Source organism: Hyla sarda, chromosome 8 (genome assembly GCF_029499605.1).
Source record: "Hyla sarda isolate aHylSar1 chromosome 8, aHylSar1.hap1, whole genome shotgun sequence".
NCBI classification, from domain to species: domain Eukaryota; kingdom Metazoa; phylum Chordata; class Amphibia; order Anura; family Hylidae; genus Hyla; species Hyla sarda.
The window spans coordinates 10886734-10904423 of NC_079196.1; the positions used below are offsets into that span (position 1 = coordinate 10886734).

The following is a 17690-nucleotide window of genomic DNA, read 5'->3' on the forward strand; positions in this document are numbered from 1 at the left end:
ATACAGTGATCGGGGTCACCCCTGACCTACCTGTCCTCTGTGCCAGCTCTATATACTGATAATATACAGTGATCGGGGTCACCCCTGACCTACCTGTCCTCTGTGCCAGCTCTATATACTGATTATATGCAGTGATCGGGATCACCCCTGACCTACCTGTCCTCTGTGCCAGCTCTATATACTGATAATATACAGTGATCGGGGTCACCCCTGACCTACCTGTCCTCTGTGCCAGCTCTATATACTGATAATATACAGTGATCGGGGTCACCCCTGACCTACCTGTCCTCTGTGCCAGCTCTATATACTGATAATATACAGTGATCGGGGTCACCCCTGACCTACCTGTCCTCTGTGCCAGCTCTATATACTGATTATATACAGTGATCAGGGTCACCCCTGACCTACCTGTCCTCTGTGCCAGCTCTATATACTGATAATATACAGTGATCGGGGTCACCCCTGACCTACCTGTCCTCTGTGCCAGCTCTATATACTGATTATATACAGTGATCAGGGTCACCCCTGACCTACCTGTCCTCTGTGCCAGCTCTATATACTGATAATATACAGTGATCGGGGTCACCCCTGACCTACCTGTCCTCTGTGCCAGCTCTATATACTGATAATATACAGTGATCGGGGTCACCCCTGACCTACCTGTCCTCTGTGCCAGCTCTATATACTGATAATATACAGTGATCGGGGTCACCCCTGACCTACCTGTCCTCTGTGCCAGCTCTATATACTGATTATATACAGTGATCGGGGTCACCCCTGACCTACCTGTCCTCTGTGCCAGCTCTATATACTGATTATATACAGTGATCAGGGTCACCCCTGACCTACCTGTCCTCTGTGCCAGCTCTATATACTGATAATATACAGTGATCGGGGTCACCCCTGACCTACCTGTCCTCTGTGCCAGCTCTATATACTGATAATATACAGTGATCGGGGTCACCCCTGACCTACCTGTCCTCTGTGCCAGCTCTATATACTGATAATATACAGTGATCGGGGTCACCCCTGACCTACCTGTCCTCTGTGCCAGCTCTATATACTGATTATATACAGTGATCAGGGTCACCCCTGACCTACCTGTCCTCTGTGCCAGCTCTATATACTGATTATATACAGTGATCGGGGTCACCCCTGACCTACCTGTCCTCTGTGCCAGCTCTATATACTGATTATATACAGTGATCGGGGTCACCCCTGACCTACCTGTCCTCTGTGCCAGCTCTATATACTGAATATATACAGTGATCGGGGTCACCCCTGACCTACCTGTCCTCTGTGCCAGCTCTATATACTGATTATATACAGTGATCGGGGTCACCCCTGACCTACCTGTCCTCTGTGCCAGCTCTATATACTGATTATATACAGTGATCGGGGTCACCCCTGACCTACCTGTCCTCTGTGCCAGCTCTATATACTGATTATATACAGTGATCGGGGTCACCCCTGACCTACCTATCCTCTGTGCCAGCTCTATATACTGATAATATACAGTGATTGGGGTCACCCCTGACCTACCTGTCCTCTGTGCCAGCTCTATATACTGATTATATACAGTGATCGGGGTCACCCCTGACCTACCTGTCCTCTGTGCCAGCTCTATATACTGATCATATACAGTGATCGGGGTCACCCCTGACCTACCTGTCCTCTGTGCCAGCTCTATATACTGATTATATACAGTGATCGGGGTCACCCCTGACCTACCTGTCCTCTGTGCCAGCTCTATATACTGATCATATACAGTGATCGGGGTCACCCCTGACCTACCTGTCCTCTGTGCCAGCTCTATATACTGATTGTATACAGTGATCGGGGTCACCCCTGACCTACCTGTCCTCTGTGCCAGCTCTATATACTGATTATATACAGTGATCGGGGTCACCCCTGACCTACCTGTCCTTTGTGCCAGCTCTATATACTGATTATATACAGTGATCGGGGTCACCCCTGACCTACCTGTCCTCTGTGCCAGCTCTATATACTGATTATATACAGGGATTGGGGTCACCCCCGACCTACCTGTCCTCTGTGCCAGCTCTATATACTGATAATATACAGTGATCGGGGTCACCCCTGACCTACCTGTCCTCTGTGCCAGCTCTCTATACTGATTATATACAGTGATTGGGGTCACCCCTGACCTACCTGTCCTCTGTGCCAGCTCTATATACTGATCATATACAGTGATCGGGGTCACCCCTGACCTACCTGTCCTCTGTGCCAGCTCTATATACTGATTATATACAGTGATCGGGGTCACCCCTGACCTACCTGTCCTCTGTGCCAGCTCTATATACTGATTATATACAGTGGTTGGGGTCACCCCTGACCTACCTATCCTCTGTGCCAGCTCTATATACTGATATTATACAGTGATCGGGGTCACCCCTGACCTACCTGTCCTCTGTGCCAGCTCTTTATACTGATAATATACAATGATCGGGGTCACCCCTGACCTACCTGTCCTCTGTGCCAGCTCTATATACTGATTATATACAGTGATCGGGGTCACCCCTGACCTACCTGTCCTCTGTGCCAGCTCTATATACTGATAATATACAGTGATCGGGGTCACCCCTGACCTACCTGTCCTCTGTGCCAGCTCTATATACTGATTATATACAGTGATCGGGGTCACCCCTGACCTACCTGTCCTCTGTGCCAGCTCTATATACTGATAATATACAGTGATCGGGGTCACCCCTGACCTACCTGTCCTCTGTGCCAGCTCTATATACTGATTATATACAGTGATCGGGGTCACCCCTGACCTACCTGTCCTCTGTGCCAGCTCTATATACTGATATTATACAGTGATCGGGGTCACCCCTGACCTACCTGTCCTCTGTGCCAGCTCTATATACTGATTATATACAGTGATTGGGGTCACCCCTGACCTACCTGTCCTCTGTGCCAGCTCTATATACTGATTATATACAGTGATCGGGGTCACCCCTGACCTACCTATCCTCTGTGCCAGCTCTATATACTGATATTATACATTGATCGGGGTCACCCCTGACCTACCTGTCCTCTGTGCCAGCTCTATATACTGATTATATACAGTGATCGGGGTCACCCCTGACCTACCTGTCCTCTGTGCCAGCTCTATATACTGATTATATACAGTGATCGGGGTCACCCCTGACCTACCTATCCTCTGTGCCAGCTCTATATACTGATAATATACAGTGATCGGGGTCACCCCTGACCTACCTTTCCTCTGTGCCAGCTCTATATACTGATTATATACAGTGATCGGGGTCACCCTGACCTAACTGTCCTCTGTGCCAGCTCTATATACTGATTATATACAGTGATCGGGGTCACCCCTGACCTAACTGTCCTCTGTGCCAGCTCTATATACTGATTATATACAGTGATCGGGGTCACCCCTGACCTACCTGTCCTCTGTGCCAGCTCTATATACTGATTATATACAGTGATCGGAGTCACCCCTGACCTACCTGTCCTCTGTGCCAGCTCTATATACTGATTATATACAGTGATCGGGGTCACCCCTGACCTACCTGTCCTCTGTGCCAGCTCTATATACTGATTATATACAGTGATTGGGGTCACCCCTGACCTACCTGTCCTCTGTGCCAGCTCTATATACTGATTATATACAGTGATCGGGGTCACCCCTGACCTACCTGTCCTCTGTGCCAGCTCTATATACTGATTATATACAGTGACCGGGGTCACCCCTGACCTACCTGTCCTCTGTGCCAGCTCTATATACTGATAATATACAGTGATCAGGGTCACCCCTGACCTACCTGTCCTCTGTGCCAGCTCTATATACTGATTATATACAGTGATCGGGGTCACCCCTGACCTACCTGTCCTCTGTGCCAGCTCTATATACTGATTATATACAGTGATCGGGGTCACCCCTGACCTACCTGTCCTCTGTGCCAGCTCTATATACTGATTATATACAGTGATCGGGGTCACCCCTGACCTACCTGTCCTCTGTGCCAGCTCTATATACTGATTATATACAGTGATCGGGGTCACCCCTGACCTACCTGTCCTCTGTGCCAGCTCTATATACTGATTATATACAGTGATCGGGGTCACCCCTGACCTACCTGTCCTCTGTGCCAGCTCTATATACTGATTATATACAGTGATCGGGGTCACCCCTGACCTACCTGTCCTCTGTGCCAGCTCTATATACTGATAATATACAGTGATCGGGGTCACCCCTGACCTACCTGTCCTCTGTGCCAGCTCTATATACTGATTATATACAGTGATCGGGGTCACCCCTGACCTACCTGTCCTCTGTGCCAGCTGTATATACTGATTATATACAGTGATCGGGGTCACCCCTGACCTACCTGTCCTCTGTGCCAGCTCTATATACTGATTATATACAGTGATCGAGGTCACCCCTGACCTACCTGTCCTCTGTGCCAGCTCTATATACTGATCATATACAGTGATCGGGGTCACCCCTGACCTACCTGTCCTCTGTGCCAGCTCTATATACTGATAATATACAGTGATCGGGGTCACCCCTGACCTACCTGTCCTCTGTGCCAGCTCTATATACTGATCATATACAGTGATCGGGGTCACCCCTGACCTACCTGTCCTCTGTGCCAGCTCTATATACTGATTATATACAGTGATCGGGGTCACCCCTGACCTACCTATCCTCTGTGCCAGCTCTATATACTGATATTATACATTGATCGGGGTCACCCCTGACCTACCTGTCCTCTGTGCCAGCTCTATATACTGATTATATACAGTGATCGGGGTCACCCCTGACCTACCTGTCCTCTGTGCCAGCTCTATATACTGATTATATACAGTGATCGGGGTCACCCCTGACCTACCTATCCTCTGTGCCAGCTCTATATACTGATATTATACAGTGATCGGGGTCACCCCTGACCTACCTGTCCTCTGTGCCAGCTCTATATACTGATTATATACAGTGATCGGGGTCACCCTGACCTAACTGTCCTCTGTGCCAGCTCTATATACTGATTATATACAGTGATCGGGGTCACCCCTGACCTAACTGTCCTCTGTGCCAGCTCTATATACTGATTATATACAGTGATCGGGGTCACCCCTGACCTACCTGTCCTCTGTGCCAGCTCTATATACTGATTATATACAGTGATCGGAGTCACCCCTGACCTACCTGTCCTCTGTGCCAGCTCTATATACTGATTATATACAGTGACCGGGGTCACCCCTGACCTACCTGTCCTCTGTGCCAGCTCTATATACTGATTATATACAGTGATCGGGGTCACCCCTGACCTACCTGTCCTCTGTGCCAGCTCTATATACTGATTATATACAGTGATTGGGGTCACCCCTGACCTACCTGTCCTCTGTGCCAGCTCTATATACTGATTATATACAGTGATCGGGGTCACCCCTGACCTACCTGTCCTCTGTGCCAGCTCTATATACTGATTATATACAGTGACCGGGGTCACCCCTGACCTACCTGTCCTCTGTGCCAGCTCTATATACTGATAATATACAGTGATCGGGGTCACCCCTGACCTACCTATCCTCTGTGCCAGCTCTATATACTGATATTATACAGTGATCGGGGTCACCCCTGACCTACCTGTCCTCTGTGCCAGCTCTATATACTGATAATATACAGTGATCAGGGTCACCCCTGACCTACCTGTCCTCTGTGCCAGCTCTATATACTGATTATATACAGTGATCGGGGTCACCCCTGACCTACCTGTCCTCTGTGCCAGCTCTATATACTGATTATATACAGTGATCGGGGTCACCCCTGACCTACCTGTCCTCTGTGCCAGCTCTATATACTGATTATATACAGTGATCGGGGTCACCCCTGACCTACCTGTCCTCTGTGCCAGCTCTATATACTGATTATATACAGTGATCGGGGTCACCCCTGACCTACCTGTCCTCTGTGCCAGCTCTATATACTGATTATATACAGTGATCGGGGTCACCCCTGACCTACCTGTCCTCTGTGCCAGCTCTATATACTGATTATATACAGTGATCGGGGTCACCCCTGACCTACCTGTCCTCTGTGCCAGCTCTATATACTGATTATATACAGTGATCGGGGTCACCCTGACCTAACTGTCCTCTGTGCCAGCTCTATATACTGATTATATACAGTGATCGGGGTCACCCCTGACCTACCTGTCCTCTGTGCCAGCTCTATATACTGATTATATACAGTGATCGGGGTCACCCCTCACCTACCTGTCCTCTGTGCCAGCTCTATATACTGATTATATACAGTGATCGGGGTCACCCCTGACCTACCTGTCCTCTGTGCCAGCTCTATATACTGATTATATACAGTGATCGGGGTCACCCCTGACCTACCTGTCCTCTGTGCCAGCTCTATATACTGATTATATACAGTGATCGGGGTCACCCCTGACCTACCTGTCCTCTGTGCCAGCTCTATATACTGATCATATACAGTGATCGGGGTCACCCCTGACCTACCTGTCCTCTGTGCCAGCTCTATATACTGATAATATACAGTGATCGGGGTCACCCCTGACCTACCTGTCCTCTGTGCCAGCTCTATATACTGATTATATACAGTGATCGGGGTCACCCCTGACCTACCTGTCCTCTGTGCCAGCTGTATATACTGATTATATACAGTGATCGGGGTCACCCCTGACCTACCTGTCCTCTGTGCCAGCTCTATATACTGATTATATACAGTGATCGAGGTCACCCCTGACCTACCTGTCCTCTGTGCCAGCTCTATATACTGATCATATACAGTGATCGGGGTCACCCCTGACCTACCTGTCCTCTGTGCCAGCTCTATATACTGATTATATACAGTGATCGGGGTCACCCCTGACCTACCTGTCCTCTGTGCCAGCTCTTTATACTGATTATATACAGTGATCGGGGTCACCCCTGACCTACCTGTCCTCTGTGCCAGCTCTATATACTGATTATATACAGTGATCGGGGTCACCCCTGACCTACCTGTCCTCTGTGCCAGCTCTATATACTGATTATATACAGTGATCGGGGTCACCCCTGACCTACCTGTCCTCTGTGCCAGCTCTATATACTGATTATATACAGTGATCGGGATCACCCCTGACCTACCTGTCCTCTGTGCCAGCTCTATATACTGATAATATACAGTGATCGGGGTCACCCCTGACCTACCTGTCCTCTGTGCCAGCTCTATATACTGATAATATACAGTGATCGGGGTCACCCCTGACCTACCTGTCCTCTGTGCCAGCTCTATATACTGATTATATGCAGTGATCGGGATCACCCCTGACCTACCTGTCCTCTGTGCCAGCTCTATATACTGATAATATACAGTGATCGGGGTCACCCCTGACCTACCTGTCCTCTGTGCCAGCTCTATATACTGATAATATACAGTGATCGGGGTCACCCCTGACCTACCTGTCCTCTGTGCCAGCTCTATATACTGATAATATACAGTGATCGGGGTCACCCCTGACCTACCTGTCCTCTGTGCCAGCTCTATATACTGATTATATACAGTGATCAGGGTCACCCCTGACCTACCTGTCCTCTGTGCCAGCTCTATATACTGATAATATACAGTGATCGGGGTCACCCCTGACCTACCTGTCCTCTGTGCCAGCTCTATATACTGATAATATACAGTGATCGGGGTCACCCCTGACCTACCTGTCCTCTGTGCCAGCTCTATATACTGATTATATACAGTGATCAGGGTCACCCCTGACCTACCTGTCCTCTGTGCCAGCTCTATATACTGATTATATACAGTGATCGGGGTCACCCCTGACCTACCTGTCCTCTGTGCCAGCTCTATATACTGATTATATACAGTGATCGGGGTCACCCCTGACCTACCTGTCCTCTGTGCCAGCTCTATATACTGATTATATACAGTGATCGGGGTCACCCCTGCCCCCGTACCAGTTGTATGGGAATGGTTGCCCCCAGAGTACAATACTTAATAACCTTGTAATAGTCTTGACCCTGGGGGGTCGGTTCTGTTCTCGACCATAAATGGATTTCATACCGTCCTGGAATCTTGGAAATTCCATCTGCTCCTGTGAGGAGACGTTTCCTCTCCTGCCAACTATTCGTGTTCTTCTGCCGCAGGCGAGATCCATGTGCGTTATAGGATGTGGGAGGAGGCGCCGCGCACCTGGATCCGGAGGGGGTTATACTTCTCTTTCCTTTCTCAGATTCGGAGGTGTGCGGCGGGTTACGCCTGGATACCTATTATAGGCCTAGTGAGGTCTGTGCCCAAACATTCCCTGGCATCTACAAGGTTAATGTTACATAGTGGGGCCATTATGCTGTTATATTCGGTATATTATCTTGGCTCTGTATACAGTACAATTACCACAATGCTGCCCATCATGATGCTGTCGGTTCTTATTGTACCCGTGTATGCCAATAACCACAGTCACATCACAACTGTGCCGCTATATACAGTACCTATCACTATGATGTCATCATAGACAAGTCATACCTACCGCTATATACCAGTCACTACATTGCCATATATTTTAGGTTACCATAGACATCACAATGTGCCACTATATAGAACATATCATAGCATTATGAAAGAAAATCTCAGCATGTTTCTGCGAACCGTAATGAATGCTTCCTCAGGGGACATAAATACAAACACACATATGATTAATAAGTCAATAGATATAACGATATGAGACAGGACACCATATGCTGTGGAGTAACCATATGTACCTTTTTATCTATTGTATTATCCACACATACATATATGTTTTTATATATGTCCCCTGAGGAAGTGGACATTATGGTTCAGAGAAACGCATTGGGACTTACTTGCATAATGTTAAATGCTTCGTATATGGTGAAACAGGAACATTTATCTGCTATATCCAGTACCAATCATTACCTCCACACCAGTCACCACTAAGCCGCCATATACTGTATCCTACTCCATAGATAAGTTATAAATACCACCATATACCAGTCACTACTAAGCCGCCATATACTGTATCCTACTCCATAGATAAGTTATAAATACCACCATATACCAGTCACTACTAAGCCGCCATATACTGTATCCTACTCCATAGATAAGTCATGAATACCACCATATACCGGTCACTACTAAGCCGCCATATACTGTTATCCTACTCCATAGATAAGTCATGAATACCACCATATACCAGTCACTACTAAGTCGCCATATACTGTTATCCTACTCCATAGATACGTTATAAATACCACCATATACCGGTCACTACTAAGCCGCCATATCCTGTATCCTACTCCAGAGATAAGTCATGAATACCACCATATACCGGTCACTACTAAGCCGTCATATCCTGTATCCTACTCCAGAGATAAGTCATGAATACCACCATATACCGGTCACTACTAAGCCGCCATATCCTGTATCCTACTCCATAGATAAGTCATGAATACCACCATATACCAGTCACTACTAAGCCGCCATATACTGTTATCCTACTCCATAGATAAGTCATGAATACCACCATATACCAGTCACTACTAAGTCGCCATATACTGTTATCCTACTCCATAGATACGTTATAAATACCACCATATACCGGTCACTACTAAGCCGTCATATCCTGTATCCTACTCCAGAGATAAGTCATGAATACCACCATATACCGGTCACTACTAAGCCGCCATATCCTGTATCCTACTCCAGAGATAAGTCATGAATACCACCATATACCGGTCACTACTAAGCCGTCATATACTGTTATCCTACTCCATAGATAAGTCATGAATACCACCATATACCGGTCACTACTAAGCCGCCATATACTGTTATCCTACTCCATAGATAAGTCATGAATACCACCATATACCAGTCACTACTAAGTCGCCATATACTGTTATCCTACTCCATAGATACGTTATAAATACCACCATATACCGGTCACTACTAAGCCGCCATATCCTGTATCCTACTCCAGAGATAAGTCATGAATACCACCATATACCGGTCACTACTAAGCCGTCATATACTGTATCCTACTCCAGAGATAAGTCATGAATACCACCATATACCGGTCACTACTAAGCCGCCATATCCTGCTATCCTACTCCATAGATAAGTCATAAATACCACCATATACCAGTCACTACTAAGCCGCCATATCCTGTATCCTACTCCATAGATACGTTATAAATACCACCATATACCGGTCACTACTAAGCCGTCATATCCTGTATCCTACTCCAGAGATAAGTCATGAATACCACCATATACCGGTCACTACTAAGCCGCCATATACTGTATCCTACTCCATAGATAAGTCATAAATACCACCATATACCAGTCACTACAGGGCACCACATCATTACCATAGACCAGTGGTCTCCAACCTGCGGACCTCCAGATGTTGCAAAACTACAACTCCCAGCATGCCCGGACAGCCAACGGCTGTCCCGGCATGCTGGGAGTTGTAGTTTTGCAACATCTGGAGGTCCGCAGGTTGAAGACCACTTCCATAGACACTATTAGCCTCCATATAGAACACTTATCACCATATTACCGCCATATGGCGCAGATGCTGCATTTATCTCATCCTTCTCTTTTCCGTCTCATTTTCATCTTAATTTCTAAATCTCCATGAAAAAAAAAAGGCGACACGTTCTGCTCTGGCGGTCGGCTGAACGCAGGTGCGGCGAGGTGAGCGGCGGTTTTCTGCGATACGGATTAATAATTCATGGTTCTCGTTCCTCCGGAATATTTTTGTTGTTGTTTTTAATGACTTTTCCGGTATTTTTTCCCTTCCCCGCTCCCCTGGTTCCTTCTCATCTTCACGCACCAGTTTGCGACTTTCGTTTTTTATTTATTTTTTTATTTCAGGGGCTCGCGGTGTTTGACATTCCGTGTGTGTTTCCTAATCACATCTGAAGCTGAATCTTTACCTGGAGAAATGGCGCCACTTTATCCTGTAGTGTTTTTTTGGGTGTTTTTTTTCCTTTTTTTTTCACACTTGGCTAAATCACATTATGATAGAACAGTAAGGAAAATAAGAGATGCAAAGTGGCGCACTCCACGGCGGCGGAGGCCTCCCGGGCACAGACTGCGCTGATTAGACGCCATTCAGACCTATTACCCTTCTGTGCCAGAAAGCCACATTAACCCCTTCAGCTGCTCGCATCAAAAGCCTCATTAACCCCTTCAGTGCCCCAGGGGCTGACATCTGCCATTGAAATGACCTGTTAGTTCCGCCTTCGGGGCCCCTGATTCGGTCTGGGTGGCCCCTGCTCCGGTTTTCATTACCAATCTGAGATTTAAAGGGGTACTCCGGTGGAAAACTTTTATTTATTTATTTTTTATCAACTGGTGCCAGAAAATTTTACAGATTTGTAAATTACTTCTATTAAAAAAAATCTTAATCCTTCCAGTACTTATTAGCTGCTGAATACTACAGAGGAAATTATTTTCTTTTTGGAACACAGAGCTCTCTGCTGACATCACGACCACAGTGCTCTCTGCTGACATCTCTGTCCATTTTTAGGAACTGTCCAGAGCAGCATATGTTTGCTATGGGGATTTTCTCCTACTCTGGACAGTTCTTGAAATGGACAGAGATGTCAGCAGAGAGCTCTGTGTTCCAAAAAGAAAATAATTTCCTCTGTAGTATTCAGCAGCTAATAAGTATTGGAAGGATTAAGAGGGCTACTCCCGTGGAAAACGTTTTTTTTTTTTTTTAAATCAACTGGTGCCAGAAAATTAAACAGATTTGTAAATTACTTCTATTAAAAAATCTTAATCTTTTCAGTACTTATTAGCTGCTGAATACTACAGAGGAAATTCTTTTCTTTTTGGAACACAGAGCTCTCTGCTGACATCATGAACACAGAGCTCTCTGCTGACATCATGAGCACAGTGCTCTCTGCTGACACCTCTGTCCATTTTTAGGAACTGTCCCGAGCAGCATATGTTTGCTATGGGGATTTTCTCCTACTCCGGGCAGTTCTTGAAATGGACAGAGATGTCAGCAGAGAGCACTGTGCTCGTGATGTCAGCAGAGAGCTCTGTGTTCCAAAAAGAAAATAATTTCCTATGTAGTATTCAGCAGCGAATAAATACTGGAAGGATTAAGATTTACAAATCTGTTTAACTTTCTGGCACCAGTTGATAAAAATATATATATATATATATATAAAAAATAAAAAGTTGTCCACCGGAGTACCCCTTTAAAGCTTCTATTTTGGGGGTAAAACCAATAGTTTGCACATTTTATAGGTACGAGTTCCCTCTCATCCCAAGGGCCGCGGCTCATATCCGGCCCCAGCTTCCTCCTGCGGGCCCGGGCTCGGGGGTCCTCCGCTCTGAATGGAGCCATTGTTGGAAGTTTTCTAACATAACGCTGTCCGAGCCGGGGCCGCCGTCTACCGCTGTCTGTGAAAACTGTGTAGACAGACAGACAGACAGCGGCGGGCGGACAGAGAAAGCTTTGTGTAACATTTGGCCCTGATAAAACCCACAGCGGAAGGGCCCGAGGGCATCTCTGGGGGCTCCGGGGATCCTCTCCGAGCGGCCTCCATAATGCTCCAATGGGGGGGGAAGGGAGTTTGTTTTGCTTCTCGTCTTTTTGGCCTTTGTTTATCAGGACCTCGGAGATCCCAGTGAAAGCGGCGCAGTGTGCGGAACGGATGAGTCGCCGCTTTGTGTTCGCCGGCGCGTTTAATGTCAGGCCGCCTTTTGAACGTGAGCTCGAGGCGTTGGAGAGTGAGTAAAGAGTAACTCCGCGTCTAGGCAACAACGGCGCGTCTATTAATACCGTCTATTAATACGCTTCTGATTGAGCCGCCATTGTTATGTGGTGACCGGCGCGGATTGCTGTGCGGTGAGGTCAGAGACGGCCATATATTTGGGGGCACCCCGATTCTGCGACTCTTCTTACTTTGGATTTCCCAGCATGCCTGGGGGGGGGGGGGGGGGAGTGAAGCGTCACTCATTTCATAAGCAAGCTGTGTCCATACAAATGGCGCAACTGCCGTAAATTAAGGCAATATGGGGCGGAATTTCCGTGCGGGATGGAATAATTCTGCCGTAATTTACTGACAATTAATTTAAATGGGATTCCGCGAAAAATTTGTCTTTCCGCATCCCGCAAAAATATAAGACCAGCCTTATAATTTGCGGAATTCCGCTGAAATCAATGGGCTGGAATTTCGGCTGAATTCTGTGTTCTGAAAACGCAGAAATTCTGCAGAATTTCTGCAGAATTGCGTAAAATCCTCCGTGTGAACATACCCTTACTACAGGTTACGGTGCAAAAATTAGCGCTCATACAGCCCCGTATACGGAGAAATAATAAGGTTATAGGGGTCGGAATATTCTCCGCATATGTATTTATATCCTGTGAAGTCACGCATATATAATTAGTTATGCAAATTAAGTAAGATGCCAACCCTACTATATGGCAGCAGGGGGGTCCCTGTGGACCTCCACCAATCAGACCGTTATCCCCTATCCTGGTCATAGGGCAGTGGTTCCCAACCAAAGTGCCTCCAGCTGTTGCAAAACTACAACTGCCAGCATGCCCGGACAGCCGCATGATGGAAATTGTAGTTTTGTGACAGGTTGGGGAATATTGCCCTGATGTGTAACTAATCCCAGACAACATATGGCCGTTATATTTCACAAACAGCGCCACCCCTGTCCGCTGGCTGTGTGTGGTATTGCAGCTGTGCCCTATTCGCTGCAATGAAACTGAGCTGCAGTACCATTCACAGCCTGTGGACAGGGGTGGCGCTGTTTGAGTTACACAAGGATTGAGTTTTATTTACTTGCCCCTACTGCAGTGTTTCCCAACCAGTGTGCCTCCAGCTGTTTCAAAACTACAACTCCCAGCATGCCCGGACAGCCAACGGCTGTCCGGGCATGCTGGGAGTTGTAGTTTTGCAACAGCTGGAAGCACACTGGTTGGGAAACACTGCCCTAAAGAGCTGTTTAAGATTAGGAATAAAAAGCTGCTTTCTTCCAAAAACAGCGCTACCCCCTGTCCGCTTGTTGTGTGTGGTATTGCAGCTTTGCCCTATTCACTACAATGGAGCTGAGCTGCAGTACCATTCACGGCCTGTGGACAGGAGTAGCGCTGTTTTAATTACACAAGGATTGAGTTTTATTTACTTGCCCCCAAAGCAGTGTTTCCCGAACAGTGTGCCTCCAGCTGTTGCAAAACTACTACTCCCGGCATGCCTGGACAGCCGTTGGCTATCTGGGCATGCTGGGAGTTGTAGTTTTGCAACAGCTGGAGGCACACTGGTTGGGAAAACACTGCTGTAGGGTGTCACACATCTTGGCTCTAGTACCTTGCTTCATACAACGCCTCTGATGATGTCGCCGATATTGTGCACAGCCTGGTAATTGAGTGTAAAGTAACAGGCGAGCGGTCACATGATCTCTGGGGATACAATGTGTCGGTAGAAAGAGATGAAGACTTGTGCGGTGTAAATAATGAATGTGTTGTCGTCCTCTTCACTTTGCAGCTTTTTTTTTCCCGTTCCCGTTCAGAGTTTTTGCACCTTTTGAATATCTCAAGAATGAACTTTAGTATTCGCGAAGGTGTCTACACGAGGCGCCAATGTTTTATTCTTGTACACGCCGTTCGCTTACATATTGTATCTTCTGGCTTTATTCATACAGTGCTGGAAAATGAATGAGAATGAATGAAGAGTAAGAATGAGAAAATAAATGAGGATCACGGGGGGGGGGGGAAATGATGGAATAACAATGAAGTAGGGAATGAATAAGAGGAATGAAGAATGAAAATTAGGAACGAAAGATAATTATGGGGAGATGAGGATGAAAGAGGATTGAATGAGGGGAATGAATGAATAAAGAATATGAATTAGAAAAGGAACGAGGGTCACGGGGGAAATGATGGAATAACAATGTAATAGGGAATGGATAAGAGGAATGAATGAATAAATGAATGAAGAATGAAAATTAGGAACGAAAGAGAATTATAAGGGGGAAGAGGATGGAATAAGAATGAATGAGGGGAATGAATGAATAAAGAAAAAGAATGAGAAAAGGAACGAGGATCACGGGGGGAAATGACGGAATAACAATGAAGTAGGGAATATATAAGAGGAATGAATGAAGAATGAAAATTAGGAACAAAAGTGAATTATTGGGGGGATGAGGATGGAAAAGGATTCAATGAGATGAATGAATGAATGAATAAAAAAAATGAGAAAAGGAACGAGGCTCACGGGGGAAATGATGGAATAACAATGTAATCGGGAATCGATAAGAGGAATGAATGAATTGAGATTGAGGAACGAAAGAGAATTATGGGGGGGATGAGGATGAAAGAGGATTCAATGAGATGAATGAATGAATGAATAAAGAAAAAGAATGAGAAAAGGAACGAGGATCACGGGGGAAATGATGGAATAACAATGTAATAGGGAATCGATAAGAGGAATGAATGAATTGAGATTGAGGAACGAAAGAGAATTATGGGGGGGATGAGGATGAAAGAGGATTCAATGAGATGAATGAATAAAGAAAAAGAATGAGAAAAGGAACGAGGATCACGGGGGAAATGATGGAATAACAATGTAATAGGGAATTGATAAGAGGAATGAATGAATGAAGAATGAAAATTAGGAACGAAAGAGAATTATGGGGGGTGAGGATGGAATAAGAATGAATGAAGGGAATGAATGAATAAAGTATAAGAATGAGAAGAGGAACGAGGATCATGGGGGGAAATGATAGAATAACAATGAAATATTAAATTAATAAGAGGAATGAGTGAATGAATGAAGAATGAGAATTAGGAACGAAAGAGAATTATGGGGGAGGATGGAATAAAAATGAATGAGGGGAATGAATGAAGAATAAGAATGAGAAAAGGAAGAGGATTAGGAGGGATGTGGATGAAGTTAGAATGAATGAATGAAGAATACGAATAAGAAAAGGATTACAGGGGAAGGGAAATTGGAATAAGAATGAATTAGGGAATGAATACAAGAAATGAATGAAAAACAAAAGTTATGAAACGAAGAGTATTACCAGGGGGAGTGAGGATAGAATAAAAATGAAGAATGAGGGGAATAAATAAGAGGAATGAATAATGAGTGAAGAATGAGACTCTACGCTACTGAGTGTGTGAAGACAAAAGAGAATGAAAGCAGAATAACAAGAAAGATAAAAGACAATGAGGGTGTCAAGAGGTAAAATGACAGAATAAGAATGAATGAAAATCAGATAAGCAAGTTAATCAAGAACATGAACAATTTAAATAGGGGAATGAGTAAAGAATGAGACGCAATGCTACTAAGTAAATGAGGATTGAAAATCAATGAATGAAGAATGAAATGGAAGAAAGAATGCGGATAACTAGATGTGAGGAAATTGAATCAACGAAGAATGAAAGTGAATGAATGAATGGAAAGAAAACAATGAGGACAGAATTAGGAAAGTAAAGAATGGCAGTCATTGAATGAAGGAGAGTTATAGGAACAGGAGGATGTCCTTATACTTCCCCCGACTCCCCCCGCACCTTGTGTCTCTCCTCTGGGCGCTCACTGACTCTTCCCGTCTCTCTCCAGGACCTGTCTTGGTGCCAGGGACCCGTACTGCGGCTGGGACAGTAAGAAGAAGCGCTGCAGCACCCTGGAGGACAGCTCCAACATGAGCCTGTGGTTCCAGAACATCACAGACTGCCCGGTGAGTAGAGACCGTCATCGTTCTGCTCCTAGGGGGAGGGGCCTAGTTGAAAGCTCATTCTCTTATTGGACGGTGCACAGCTCAGTAACTGTCCAATCAGAGAAAGAGAAATTTTATTTAGATAATTCCCCTTTGGAACACTAGGATTTCATCTCCTTACAGCAGTGCTTCCCAACCAGTGCACCTCCAGCTGTTGCAAAACTACAACTCGCAGCATGCCCGGACAGCCAACGGCTGTCCGGGCATGCTGGGAGTTGTAGTTTTGCAACAGCTGGAGGCTCGCTATTAGAGACCAAGTCCTACTCTATAATAAGGATTTGTTATATGATATTAGACTAACACCGCTTCTTCCCTTCAGGCACAGCGCCACTCTTGTCCATGGCTGTGATTAGTATTGCAGCTTAACCCTATAACTTGAATACCAGACTTGGTTAATTCGCAAAAGCGGTGGCAGATCTGGTCATACGCTTTAGATTAACCCCTTAACGACCACGGACGTATATTTACGTTCGTGGCCGGCTTCGTAACTGCTGGGTCCCCGGTTGCTATCAGCAACCAGGACCCGCGGCTAATAGCGGACATCGCCGATCGGGCTGATGTCCGGTATTAACCCTTTAGACGCCACGATCAAAGTTGATCGCGGCGTCTAAAACGAAATAAATCCATACCGGATCAGCGGAGCTGTTCGGGACCGCCGCGGTGAAATCGCGGCATCCCGAACAGCTGAGAGGACAGCGGGAGGTGCCTTACCTACTTCCCGGCTGTCCAATCGGTGTTTGATTGCTCCAAATCCAGGCTTGAGCAATCAAGCGCAGAAAACACTGATCAATGCAATGCTATGGCAATGCATTGATCAGTGCCTGCAATCAGTCTATGCAGTATTATAGCCACTAGAGGGAGCTATAACACTGCATAAAAAAAAGTTTATAAATGTGATTTAACCCCTTCCCTAATA

General features: G+C 46.0%; 1 protein-coding gene across 7 annotated transcripts in view; it reads left to right on the forward strand.

Annotated features, from left to right (window-relative positions):
- Positions 1-17690, forward strand: part of SEMA5B (semaphorin 5B) — a 404742-nt gene that overhangs the window by 339166 nt on the left and 47886 nt on the right. For all 7 annotated transcript variants that reach the window (XM_056536944.1, XM_056536941.1, XM_056536947.1 and 4 more), the window contains exon 13: positions 16618-16735. In XM_056536944.1, coding sequence (XP_056392919.1) covers positions 16618-16735 — 118 coding nt within the window. The remainder of the gene's footprint in view (positions 1-16617; positions 16736-17690) is intronic.